The sequence below is a fragment of the Solea senegalensis genome, unplaced genomic scaffold (assembly GCF_019176455.1).
Source record: "Solea senegalensis isolate Sse05_10M unplaced genomic scaffold, IFAPA_SoseM_1 scf7180000013955, whole genome shotgun sequence".
Classification (NCBI taxonomy): Eukaryota; Metazoa; Chordata; class Actinopteri; order Pleuronectiformes; family Soleidae; genus Solea; species Solea senegalensis.
This window is the reverse complement of record NW_025320924.1, coordinates 48,320-62,481: the sequence shown is the minus strand read 5'-3', so window position 1 is coordinate 62,481 and position 14,162 is coordinate 48,320. Positions and strand designations below refer to the sequence as shown.

The window sequence follows — 14,162 nt, the reverse complement described above, 5'->3', positions numbered from 1 at the left end:
CCCACACACACACCCCTCCCTCGCTTACTCCTACGTGCTTGCTCATTCCACCCCTCCCCTTTTCCCCCATCAATAGTTTGAGGTCCTTGCTCTCTCCTCTCTCTCCCTCTGTTACACCTTTAACACCCCACCCCCTTCTTCTTGTCTTCCTCTGTCCATTTCATCATACCCATCCCCCACTCTTCTCTTAAGAGTGATCTTCTACATGCTTTCTCCCACCAATTTAAGGGCTGCCTTACCTGGTTCTTATGAGGACCCACTTTTGATATAGTAGATGGACTACTACTGGTTTTATATTTTACAACTATGGAGAAATAACCATCTGATATAGAGCCATGGCTGTAAAATAAACTATGCTGTCCCAGTAACACTAGCAGCTTTAAATGATATTTATTTTTGAGCAAGATAATTTGATCAGGGAATCACCCTGATCAAATTGGCCAGGTAAACTCCTGAATAATGGAAAGTTTAACAGTCATGTTCAACGTCTTCATGTTCAACAGCTGTGAACATGAAGTTATCACAGAGAATAACCAGAAGTGTGTCAGAAAGACTTCAAAATAGAGAGATCACCCAATTTGCATTTCCTGTAGCAAAACAAACTCCAGATTTACATTTATCTGAGTACAGCATATGCTAGTGCCCTTTGTAGCATTAAGAAAATAACTGTTATCAGATAAACAATATGGTTTTGATTTAATCTGCAATATATTGCTTCCTTTGAGGTAAATTTGAAGTTGTATGACTGTAGTTACACGTACATCATTCATCCATCTTCTACCACTTTATCCTCATTAGGGTGGTGAAGGGAGCTTGAACCAACCAATCCCAGGTGACATAACTCAATCAATTCAAAAGATATGACTGTGTTATTCATCATTCAAAAAATTAAGACATTATCTGTCCAGGTTTATATCAATTGAATAAAAAAAGTGCCATAATACAGATGTGCCAGTAAATGATCGCGACACATGCAGGTAAAGGGGCAAAAGACATGCTTCTGCGTGTTTGTGAGCATATATGTGTGTGTATGTGTATGTGTATGTATATGTATATATATATATATATATATATATATATATATATATATATATATAAATAAAATGACTCCACTGATACTGTACACTTAAAAGTGACAAGACGACCAATGACTTGTCAGTTATTTTAAATGTAACATGACGAAGCCAGTACACATCAACAGTCTCAAACAATTGACATATGTCAAATCTATAGACGTCAGGTATGTGGTAAGGAGACACCAGGCACATTGTACACCAGTCTGGTCACTAGTGAGAGACGTGCACAAAATCTAATCTGTGGTCCAGCCAGACACTGATGGTGTCCTCAAAGACCAACTTCCCCGTCCACGTGCCATATGTACCATTCCCACAGACAATACAGCAGCTGCCAGAGAAACAAAGCTGTGACCGACAGCAATTCAGAGTCGGCCAAACCGATGGCCCTGCCACTGGAGGAGTGGGGGAGATGGCATTCACATTCAGACACAGAGGAGGGTGTTGGTGGTGGGGAATAATAGTATGAGGAAGGTGGAAAATACAGGAGTGTTGCATTTAGACTGGGGGTTGGGTAAGAGGAAGATGCAGTACAGAGATGAGACTGCGAGAAAGTCTGAAGGCACTTCCATTAATCATCAGAGCACTGGAGCAGTCAGAATCTACGAGAGCAGAGAAAATAGGGAAAAGGCAATTTGCCAACTTTAGGTGGGTGTAGCATGGACTACCTGTACCTTTATTTATGTGTTGTTTTTTAGTTCAGCATTAATATAATCCTTGCAGCTGACGACATGCAGCTAAACTGGCTCAGTTGCAGGACTTTTTTACATTTGTCCTTGCAAACAATCTTTATATACATTTACAGCCGACATGAAGACAAACAATTTGTGAATGAGTGCTTTGTTGCTGCTGTATCATTGCTAATAGGAGACAAAGCAAAGCCCAGCATCTACCACCAGGTGCATGACACAAAACAAATTCCTTTACATTAGAGGTTGCTGTGACATATATATCTTGAGTTTAAATGGCACCTGATAGAACAAGATTCCCTGGTATCTAGAAGTAAGCTTTATTAAACCATAAAATAATAATAATTGTGAATGTATGTTTGGGATTAAGAATTGTTAAGATTAGGAATTTGACTAGAAGGCCTGTGTCTACAAGAAGTGGGTGTTAAAAAAGAAATGAAACAAATTCTAACACCTGCTCAAGACAGTCCAGGCATCTGCTGCTACTTTAAGCCCCCTTTACACCTGGCATTAGAATGTGCTTTGTGTGATCAGGTAGCGTTTGGATAGCGCTTTGCCACATGCATTTACACCTGGTATTAACACGTGTCTCTAGTGGCTACAACAAGATTTGATCACTATTCGATCACGGCCATCCCACCTAATGTCACCTCCCCCTCTTCTTCTGCAAAGATTATGATTTTGGCACCATGTCCTGTGCACTGCCTTATCAACAACAACATTAGCCACACGTGAAGTGGATTACTCTCACTTTTAGGAGATGCATCAGAGAAGCATCAAAGAAGCATCGCAATTACACTTCTGTTCAATGTGGTCACAATACGTTTCCGATTGGATAACAATGTGTCCTTGGGTGTATTGACACCTGTATTTGCAAGTGGATTATGTTGAAATACTGAACTTAGCATATATGTGCCTTAAAAGAAATTGAGATCCATCAGACCAGACTATATTTCTTACTCAACTGTCCAGTTAGGGAGAGCAGCCTAACTTTTGTTGTGTATTCTGAGATTTATCACAATATAAAAATTAGGGTATCTTAGTTTCTGTGGTCAGCCTAGACAGGTTTGGCCTTTCTTCCCTAATTTCTCTCAACAACACATTTTGTCTGCAGAACTGCTGCTCACAATACATTTTTTCACCAGTCCAAGTAGACTTGGTGGTTGCTGTACATGAAAATTTCAGGAAATCAACTATTTCGAAAATATTCAACCAATGGCACCAAAAATCAGCCTGTACTTGGACAAATGTATGGTTTGTGCTGCTGTGACTTGATAAGTGTATGGCTAAGCAGTTTTACAGATATTTTGTACAGACTAAATGTATAGATCCCATTGCTTTATTGTTACCTGGTGCCATTTTAACATTTGCCAATTCCAACATTAAAAAGAAAATGAAAACTGTATCATTAGCTGTATATGCCCAACATGCCACTGCACAACAATGATGCTAAGATGAAATGTGGTTAAAGAAAAATCAAATATTACATGCCCTGCAAGTGTATTTACATTTGCTACGTTACTGTGGTTTTACTCCAGTTATCCAGCCAATAATTAAAAAGTGATAAATGATGCAAATTAATTAACATACACTATTATAGATTTTGCTTGATTGCGTGTTTGTTACCGGACCAAACTACTTTTCATTCAGAGGTCACTTATAACTAGGCCAAGGATGGTGTTGCCATGGCAACTAAACCAGAGAGAACAGAACCAAAAAAGGATTAAGAAAAAAACTCACCACAGAATAACATCAGGAACAAGGAAAGTATTCTCTCACAGTATTCTCAACACATGACTAGTTACCAAAGTCACAGCCATACCTAATTTAGATTCAGTGTTCAATGCTGGCAGGTAACTTCTTATTCTGATAAAATATCTATGACTAACAAGAATGCAGGTGCATTTAGCGGTACCCATCATGTAAAAGAAAAATAATGTGAGCTTGTAAATGAAGCAGCAGAAATGCAAAAGTACACATACAAAAGTATCAAGTATCACTACATAGTGCTTTTCTGAATTATAAAATTACATACAGTAGATCATCTGTATGCATGGCTTTCTGTTACCTAAAATGTTACCACAAAATGATGGAGCACTTCAGTTTCACCTGGAAAATGAATTTATATAAAGACATGCGTAAACAATAACGCTACACCTGGAGGTTAAACCTATTCAAATAAACACAGCGGCAAAGTAGTTAGAGTCAGTCAGTAGTGTCTGTTCATGTTGGTACACATGAGCATTCAGCTGTTATAGCGATGGCACTGACGATAACAACTTGTATAATTGAGGGGTTCTCTTCAAAGGAAAGTGGCAGGGACTAAGTGACGGGCCTTTATGCATGAGTAACCTATTTGAACACACCACCGGATGGATGCCACAGCTTTGTGTCTGTGACTTTCAGCCATATTAATCACACAAACACGACCCAAACACATCTGACTACGACAAGGACCACTACCAGATGTGGTGAATAAAACGATACATTACTAAGTATTGACTGCTGGCGTGCAACTATCGTCGAGGAGCCAAGATCCTAACGTTAGGCCACAGGGCATAGATTATTGCCTGGGTTTCGCAATGGACGCCCGTGTAGTGCAAGGAAGAACTGCAAGCATAATAATGAGAGTATGGGTATCCTGTTTCCAAGAACATGGCAACAAGTTCTGAAAATTGAATATCAGAATTCTATTGTTTTATTATTTCCTTCTCCATTGACTGCATTCTCAAATAATAGCCCCAGACTGAGTGTGCGCCATCATCACCGTGACGGCGTCACCGTCTCCCACAACACAAGACAGTCGACGAGCAAACTAGCATTAGATGCCCAACACAGGGGTCGTAACAAAGTTTATTTAGCTGCTCTTGTCGTAATTATGGCCAGCGATAGGTGAGACAGACGAGGGAAGTCAGACAAACACACAATGGAGGTGCGGTTATTGTGTCTTTTAATAGACAACTGCCAACTAGCTTTAGCTAGCAAGCTAGCTAGCCAGAACAGGCCGCCGTGCAAGTGGACGGTCTCAGTGGGCGCCGGACATCGGCGCTTTAAATCCTTAGCGATACTGATACCGTGTTTCTTGCTGTCTAGGCTTACTGTGACAACGAGACTGACAGAATAATGCTTGAAACAACGGCGTTTACCTGGGTTTATCAGGTTGCCAGGGCGCGCGGGATCTTTCTCTCCGAGGATCCTGAACACCTCTCGTTGTCAATGACGTCACGCGTAGTTCTTTCGTGAGGACGTAAAGAACGCGTCACGACGACCGCAAAAGCAGCAACGGAGACCAGAGATATTTCATTATATACTTCATTTATCTACAGACTCAATGTTCATATATCATATATGTATATGAATTTATATATATATATATGTATATATATATATGTATATGTACATATATATACATATATATATAAATCACACACACAAGTATTATACAAATACACACATACATACATATCATGTCTGTCCAAACGAATTAAAATACATACAATTGTTGTTTGTTCCAGTATTTCCAACAAATGGAGTATCGCGTCAAACACATTAGCAATTTGAGAGTTAGTAGACTGCATTGTCCAACCCTATTTTCCAAATATGTAGTATTGTTCGCATTTGTTTGTTTTATTTTAATTTAATCTTGGTTACTTTTGGATTTTAATTAGGGTTAGTCTGTTAATAGAAATTACCAGCAAAGTAAAATAGCAAAGTAGTAGCAAAACCTGACTAAATATCTCGGCACATATAAGGATATAAGGATAAAGCAAAGTTAGATGATATGTGTATACAAATAAAAATTGCAATGTGGACAAGCGGCAGAACAAACTTATACTTCAGTCAAATCAGCTTCTATTGTTATGTCATTCATGTAAACTAACAAGACACAGCCACTTTACATGCTATATTCAGCTCACTTCAGACAATACATAAGATTCCATATACTGTATACTGTATATACATACATATATGTATGTATATATACTTTACATATTGTATGTTATTATGAACTATTAAAAGAAGGCATCTGTACCAATGTCTCCAAGGCTGCAACTGATAACAAACAGTAGAATGTGATGTTGGACAGAACCAAAGTGATGTCATAAACTGATGCATCAAGTTTGCAGACAAATTTTAAAACATAATTCCTTAAAACAGCTTGAAGAGCATTGACTCACACTGACACAGTGCACTGGCACTGCACCATCTGGCTTCCTAAGTAAGATTCTCAGAACATCATTATGTGCCAGATAATGATGTAGTTCCTGTAGTGTTTAGTTGGATACCTTCTGCATCATCTTTGTTCATTCATCCAAGTGCACAAGGGAATAAACCCATCGGGAAGTCTGTGTTATCTTTTTTCAAACAGGAACATAGGGTACATCATCTTCAGACCACTCTCCCTGTCCTGGGTGACCGTGCCGCATTCCAAATGTTTTGGATCTGGACCTTAATCCCCCAGGAGTACTGGATGGGGACCATCTGTGTCTGTCTCTCACTTTGTATGGACTACACTAGATGTGTGAATGTTGTGCTTGGATTGGGCCTCTTGCATATTTGTGCAGTCTGTCATCTTTCCTGGTCTTCAGTGGTTAAGACCGGTACTCTGTGTGTGAAAGACATCATATCCTTGAATTAGTTATATTTGCACACACACCAATTAGTGATAGTGAATTTGACTTCAGCATTTAACTCATCCTTATTACACACAAGCGGGAGGCAGAAGCAGTGGGCCCTGGATTGGGTGCCTTGCTCAGGGGCACCCCAGTCCTTGGCCCTTAACCAGTGACCTTCCAATTATGTGCCCAGTTCCTTACCTCTTGGCCATGGCTAACCCGTTGTTTGCCTCTTCTTTGTATTCTAGAGGAAGGGAGGGGGGATTCCTTGTCTATGCAAAGATAGAATCACAAAGCCCATTGGGGCAAAGTGATTTGTGATGCTGATCCATAGTTAGATAAAAATAAATAACAATGATAATATAATAACTAAATGATTGATGATACATTTTCTCTTTTCTGTTTCATATTAGATGTAATTTGATTCCTCTAAAGAGTGAAGAAAAACAAAGCAAAAAGCAGATTTACACAATACTTAAAATTTAGAAAATAGGATTGGACAGTGCACTCTATTAGCTCCAAGATTGGCTGCTTTTTTCCAGTTACCAATAGAAAAATATTACTTTAAAATGCACAGGGAATGACAAAACTGTGGTTTACGACGCCCCCCAGTGGACTACCACTGCTCCACATGTCTTTTCCCTACCACAGAGGGAATAGCGGAACTCAGAGCGGAACTGAGTTTGACTATGTTTCCAGTTTCCTCCCGGAGCGGTCTGTTACACACCTTAACGTTTGATAACAACAGAGTCAAACATAACTGCTATACATGTTTATATCTTAAGCTTTTGATGACATTTTTTGTCTACTGGTACTTTATTTTGAATGATATCGCCAAAAGTGGTAGTATTCGTATTATCGCTACATTGAACCACTTTCACCCATTATAGTGCAGGTCCTGCGGTAGCCACTAGAGGGCAATTCAGCGGGCATAACCTGCGCTAGACTGAGGCAGTCTCAAGAGTGTTAACTGCCCTCCAGTGGCCACAATTAGGAATTACACTACATTAAATTGGGTCAAACTAACGTAAACAGAGAACGAATGGCGTACAAGCATTTCCGGTATGAATTTTCAAAATAAATGAATCCTAAATAACTAGACACGTAACCTATCGCCCAAATTCATAATAAAAAATATTCATAAATCAGAGTGTGTGACACTGGAACAGAGATTTTATACAAGGCGCTAAAGAAATCTGACTGACACTTTGATAATGGTTCCAGTTTCCTCGAGTCAAACATAACTGTTATACGTGTTTATATATTAAGGTTTTGATTATTTTTTTGTGGTTGCTGGTACTTTATTTTAAATGTTATCGCCAAAAGTGGTAGTATTCGTATTATCTCTACATTAAACCACTTTCACCTGTAATAGTGCAGGTCCTGCGGTGGCCACTAGAGGGCAATTCAGCGGCCATAACCTGCGCTAGACTGAGGCAGTCTCAAGAGCGTTAACTGCCCTCCAGTGGCCACAATTAGGAATTACACTACATTATATTGAGTCAAACTAGCGTAAACGTAGAATGAATGGCGTACTACCATTTCTGGTATGCATTTTCAAAATAAGGGAATCCCAAATAACTCGAACGGTAACCTAGCTCCAAAATTGATAATAAAGTATTCAGAAATCGGAGCGTGTGACACCTGTGGACACACATGTTCTACCTACCGCTAAACAAATCTGATTTTACTGACACTTTGATTGCAATTCTACTACGGTTATTCTAGTTCCGTTTGAACTGACTCAATCTCACCACCTCTGCTAAGAGTAGCTCAGAGTTGAAGGAGAGCCACCAAAGTAAACATCCTATCTCACGGAGTGGTGTTTGATTTTTTCCGATATTTCAGTCTGTACGTGGAGGCATCACCGCGACCGAGTCCAGCTGATGTGAGTGAAAATAATTCACGTCCACCTGAAGGAAGCGACAGACAGACACACACACAGAAAGACAGCGAGGGACACCGGTTTTTACGTCGGATCTGTCTGAATGGAGGAGTGTCTGAAACATGAGTAAGTTTTAAGCAGTTTTATACTAAACTTTCGTTCAGGTTTTCTGTTTATCGGACATGTAGGCTACTTGTTGCACACTATCTCACAGTAAAATAATAAAAAGTTATTGACATATTTCTTTCGTTTGGGGATAAGGCTTTGGTTAGGTTGCTGTTCATTTGAAATGAAGACGGTGCTCGGGACCAGTAGCCCTCATTGAGACTAAAACCGGGTCCTAATGAGGCCGAACCTAATTTCTGAGAAACTACTTCGTGGTGAGATTAAGATTAGGGTTAGTGTGTGCGTTTGTGTGTGTCAGAGAGAGAGAGAGAGAGAGAAACTTTGTTTTTACTTTGTTTCGCTGTAAACATTACAAACAACAGGAGTAGTTGAACAAAACTATTTTGAAGACATCACCACTGGTCTCGGGACACTGATGACATTTCTTTCTTTTGACGTTTAAATACAAGTTAACATAATTAACTATAATCATATAATCACAACTACAGCTGTAATTCATAGAACTTACTGAATGTATCTTCTTCTCTGTTGCTGAGGGTCATCTGTTCAGTGTCCTGATCACACTTATGTTGAATTTTGCCAGTTATGTGTAAACAGTGAAATCCAAAGATTAGTATAGTATAGTAGGGTCACTTTAAAATGTTTCTTTACAATGTAGAGCACTTTGAGCCTAAGGACATTTAATACTTTTGTCCTACATTGCTTTTATTGCATCTCATTTGTTAAGACATTATATTTCTATGCGTCGATGCTGCTGTTGTGTTGCCTGTTGTTGGGTAAATGTGATTGACATTTTGTGTCTGCAGCCACGACCATGGAGAGCAGTATGTCCAACACCTGCTACTACAACCAAAATGTCACCTTTTTCTACAACTGGGTCGGTAAGAGGATCAGTGTGGTGTGGACGACTCGGGACTTTGTGGTGATCGGACTGGGCTTGACTGTGTGTTTCATCGTAGTCCTGGCCAACCTGATGGTGATGGTGGCTATCTTCATGAACCGCCGCTTTCACTTCCCCATTTACTATCTCCTGGGCAACATGGCTGCAGCAGACCTATTTGCCGGCATTGCCTATGTCAACCTGATGTTGAACACAGGCCCATGGACCAGCACGCTCACAAAGGAGCAGTGGTACATCCGAGGAGCCCTGATTGACATAAGCCTGACTGCCTCTGTGGCCAACCTGTTAGCTGTGGCTGTGGAGCGCCACCAGACCATTTTCACCATGCAGCTGCACAGCAAAATGAGCAAGCGCCGGGTGGTGGTGCTGATAGTTTGCATTTGGGCTGTGGGCATCATCATGGGCCTGGTGCCGTCCATGCTTTGGAACTGTGAGTGTCATCTGGAGGACTGCTCCACTGTCGCTCCACTTTACAGCCGGCGCTTCCTGATCTTCTGGGCAGTTCTGAACTTGCTCACGTTCCTCATCATGGTGGCCATGTATGCGCGTATCTTCATCTATGTCAGATACCAGACTCGGTACACTTCGCAGCACACTTCAGAGCACAGCCAAACTGTAATCAAGCTGATGAAGACTATCTCCATGGTTCTGGGTGAGAAGTCCACAACCCACACACTCCATAAACACATTTACCACAGGCTACAGCTTTCAGTTTCAATACACATATAATAATAATAAATCTTTTGTCTGATGTCTGGACATAATGTGTTGTAATCCAGAGACTTCAGGTTGTTTTCTCTGTACTTAGAGCCTCCCTCTTCCTCTACAAACCTGTTTTACAGCTTCAGTGTCAGCCTTGAAACTAAAATACCTGCATTGAGCAGGTATTTTAGCAGGAGGAATTGCCAGTGAAATGGAAATCACAGTTGTCCTCAAAATCCCCTCCCTTGATTGCGCAAGCGACTCATCTCCAGTTGATTTTTGAGTTTCATTTGCACATTATTAAACAGATTTAACTGTCAGTGTAATTGTCAGACATGCACTAAACTCCAGAGATCCTCCTGAGAGTTAACAGGGAGTCTTACATGCCAACACAAATGCCCACTGAAGTTGTGTCGGAGATTCTCCGGCCAGATTGCTTGTAAGATCTCATGTTAATGTTCAAGTGAGCGCAAACTCTGGGGCAGCAAGTGTTCTGCCTCCTGCATGGTCAATCCAGGCGATACCCCTCATTTCATCTAAATAATACAACTCCTGTGTTTGTCATCTACGAACAGTAAACTCTGGCTGATAAAACCAAATCTCAGAACATTACCCATGTCAAAAAACAAAAACATTTCTTTGCACCATAGGAAGTTTGGTGCATCCAGACCTGGAAAGGACCCGTTTGTAGAGCAGATGTAGTGGAATACCCATTAGGCCCTGAGCCGTCAGCCTACTAATGTAGTTTTGAGGCTGTAATTAAAGCACAGCAGCGTGTTGCTCCACTTTACCTTTAACCTTGATATTAAATAATCAACTCATCATCATTAAAACGTGGACACTGGTGTCATATTATTTATTTATATATATATATATATATATATGTATATTATTATTATTGCTGTCGACTCTTCCCGCATCATTAACAGCCCTCATCTCTGCAGGTGCCTTTGTAATCTGCTGGACTCCCGGCCTCATGACTCTCTTACTGGACGGGCTTCTAGGTAAAGACAGCCACGCCAACGACTACGAGAAGTTCTGTTTGGTGATAGCGGAATGCAACTCTCTGGTCAATCCCATCATCTACTCCCTGCGGGACGAGGAGATGCGTCAGACGTTTAAGCAGATCCTGTGCTGCCTGTGTTGGAGAGGAGGTGATGGGCAGAGGGAGCCTTCACCTCTTGAGATCGACTCGGCATTACCTGAGGTATCTTTAGTTGGGGCTGATACAGGTTATTGGCCACACAGTCCAAGGTGGAGAACATGAAATCTACACATTACACAAACAAAATTTACACTTCAACACTTTAATTCCGGCTTGTTTAAAATTTTTCATCGAGAACCTGTGGCTTAGATGAACAGTAAAAGATTTAGATTTTGCCCCTCAGTGAGTCATGCAGATTTTCACTTACAGCTCAAATGCACATACTGATTACTAATCTAACGTCTGGCTTGAAGCAAGAAAATGTTTGAGGATCCTCTTGACTTTTTTTGGTTTCACTTAATTCATTCGGTAGTGAAGATTATATTTCTTTCCTTTTTTTTTTTAAATCTAGAGGAAATTGAAATGCATTTATTTATTAAATCTTTTTTTAAATAGTATTGGAAATGTGCACTCAGTAAATTATTTATTTTATTGCCCATAGGAAGCTCTTGGCTGTGCCCAGAAGTCAGAAGATCAGGCCTTGTGTGCACTTCAAGACACAAACAAAGATGGCGGTTGGACAATGCCAGGTGTGTGACAGCTCTAGGCCCACATAGAAAATAACAAAATGATTTTACGGTCATCTAAACAAGATATATTGTGTAAAATTGATTGAAACTGACAAACTACCTCCTGCATTTGTAAATCTACCTAAAATATGTATAAAGACGCATTCACTACTAACCTGAAAAGGCTTTAATCAATGCTGCACAGTGTTTTCATTCCTTAAGTTTCCATGATGCTGACACATTCACATCATCAAATGGTGCCATCTCTCCTTTTATTACATTTGACTATCACAAGAGCATTTGTGACAAATTATAAAATGAAAAACTCCTAAAATCTGAAATCAAATACTGAAGGGAGAAAAAAAAAAATCACACTAAATCATTTTATTAATTTTCTAATAAGAACACTACAATTTGTCATATTCTTCCTTTTGTTTTACTCTTTCTAGAACAATTCTAAAGTTGAGGTATAAAAGGAGTTCATACAGACTCACAGGTCTGAAAACAGTGGGGGTTATATACAAGAGAAATGGAAAGACAGAGGTAGAGAGAGGGGTAAATACAAGGGAAAGACGGGAGATACAAATATACTAATAAAACAAAGAAATCAAAAAGGTTTAACGTGACGTTTGGTGCTGTGGAAGTTATTTAGTCACTGACTGACTCCAAACACTTGAGTAGTTAAAATTAAGATCTGTATGATGTTTTTCTTGTTGTCTGTATTTTCAAGGTGAGTAACTACAGGAAGAGAGCTCAATGACTGGGGCAGAGTGCAGACCATGCACTTCAATGTCAGAGTCTCGAATCTTTTCCTGTTTCAGAATGTAACAAAAAATTAAACCGTTTAACCGCAATTTTGTCTGTGACAAATGTTAACATCTTATATAACTGGGTTTTCTTTTATAATTGTTCCAAATTCTGATGGGTTATTTAAATTTAGGATTATCATGAGGCACAATAATAGGTAAATATTTGACTCTATAACCAGGGGAGTATGGAAAACCTTCCTCTGGAGAGGGTGTCCAGGGAATAACCTGGCAAAATACCCCAAGTATTGTCCATTGCAGAAGCATAATCAATAGTTATCTTTCCACAGCATCAAGCATTACACCTGTAAACCTCGACATTGCCACTCGGTTATGTAACAAAAGACCTAAATAATATTCAAAGTTGATACAGAGTAATGTGAATCCGTGACACAAAGGCCAAACAAAAGGATATAAAAGGGAAAAAAAAATACTGAAACATTACACAAACTGTACAGTGACATCCATTACAACAGGTAGAAAAAGGAGGAGAGGGAGGGGCATGACAATTTGGTGTGGCGATAACCATAAGATTTTCATAAGATACAGTCGTATGAACTGCGATGAGTAACAAAAGCATGTAATTAAATGTGGGATATCAACTTGTGACCAGCTCATAAGCTCAAGTTTTGTTCTGTAACATGTTTCAACAAAGTCTGACACTTAAATATTCATAAGGCTTTACCTTACTGTCAAAATGCTTTGTTATTCACATAACATTTAATGTATAAAACAGTTCCAAAAAAAGAAAATCCCCAAAAATGCTGCAGGTATGTCTTTTACATGTTTTACTACACCCAGTGCTGCCTCTGTTTTGGTAACAGAGGAGAGAGAGAGAGAGAGAGAGAGATAAGCCCTTGCCCAATTGGCCATAGAACTACAAAACAAAGTGAAAAAAAATAGTTGTGGTTTTACCAGAAGATATTAAAAGATTGGTAAAGTGGAGAAGATACTTTCTATGTTCACAATCAAATTATACGTCTAATATGACAGATCTCAGTGCACCCACCCTCCCATGAAGACCCACAACAAAAACCCCAAAAAATCAAATCAACTCGAGGCATGACAACACCACACAGAGAGACACAGATACAAATATAATTCCCTCCTCGCCTCGAACTGCAAAGGTGGCTGTGCACCATCTTTAGAGAGAGAGACAGAGTAGCATTATTACATTGCTGAACGTGGTATTTTTGGTTTTGGTACAACAGAAGGTTGTAGTGTGTTACCTCGGGCTGGGCTCAAGAGCGAAAATGTTTCAAGATGGGGAGTAGATGTCAGTTGAACCCCCCACCTGGTGTGTCAGTGGCTGGTGGAAGCACCCAGTTTATATAATGCTTACAAAGGTCAGAGGGCACCAGCCAGTTAAAAAAAAGAAAAAGAAAATCCTAAGAAGACTGTACACACGCCCACACAGAGACACACACATCATAGCAATACATGATGCACTTTTCCTTTTTGGTCTGACTGTAATAATTATACCCTTTATTTTTTGTTAATAAAAACGAAGCTAAAAACTTGGAAGGTTAAATGAAAACAATATCACGCCTAGAAGTCCTACATGCATGGAAGACAGTCACATTTCTAAATTCATGTCACGTTTGTCCCAATAACACATCAATGCCCCACAATCTTTCCACCCTTCACCTAA

The 14,162-nt window shown here is 39.7% G+C and overlaps 1 protein-coding gene across 1 annotated transcript; it reads left to right on the top strand.

The window, feature by feature from the left end:
• Positions 1-8,176: 8,176 nt before the first annotated feature.
• Positions 8,177-11,896, top strand: lpar2a (lysophosphatidic acid receptor 2a). Its single transcript, XM_044015866.1, has 4 exons — positions 8,177-8,389; positions 9,196-9,942; positions 10,937-11,199; positions 11,639-11,896. Exons 1-4 carry the CDS (start codon positions 8,386-8,388, stop codon positions 11,732-11,734), a joined length of 1,110 nt encoding a protein of 369 aa, XP_043871801.1. The 5' UTR covers positions 8,177-8,385; the 3' UTR covers positions 11,735-11,896.
• Positions 11,897-14,162: the final 2,266 nt, after the last annotated feature.

What these genes read in the sequence shown, in the direction of transcription:
- lpar2a (XM_044015866.1), top strand. An exon ending in GACTATCTCCATGGTTCTGG is followed by an intron (nt 9,943 to 10,936) that starts GTGAGAAGTCCA and finishes TCATCTCTGCAG; the next exon opens with GTGCCTTTGTAATCTGCTGG. An exon ending in TCGACTCGGCATTACCTGAG is followed by an intron (nt 11,200 to 11,638) that starts GTATCTTTAGTT and finishes TATTGCCCATAG; the next exon opens with GAAGCTCTTGGCTGTGCCCA.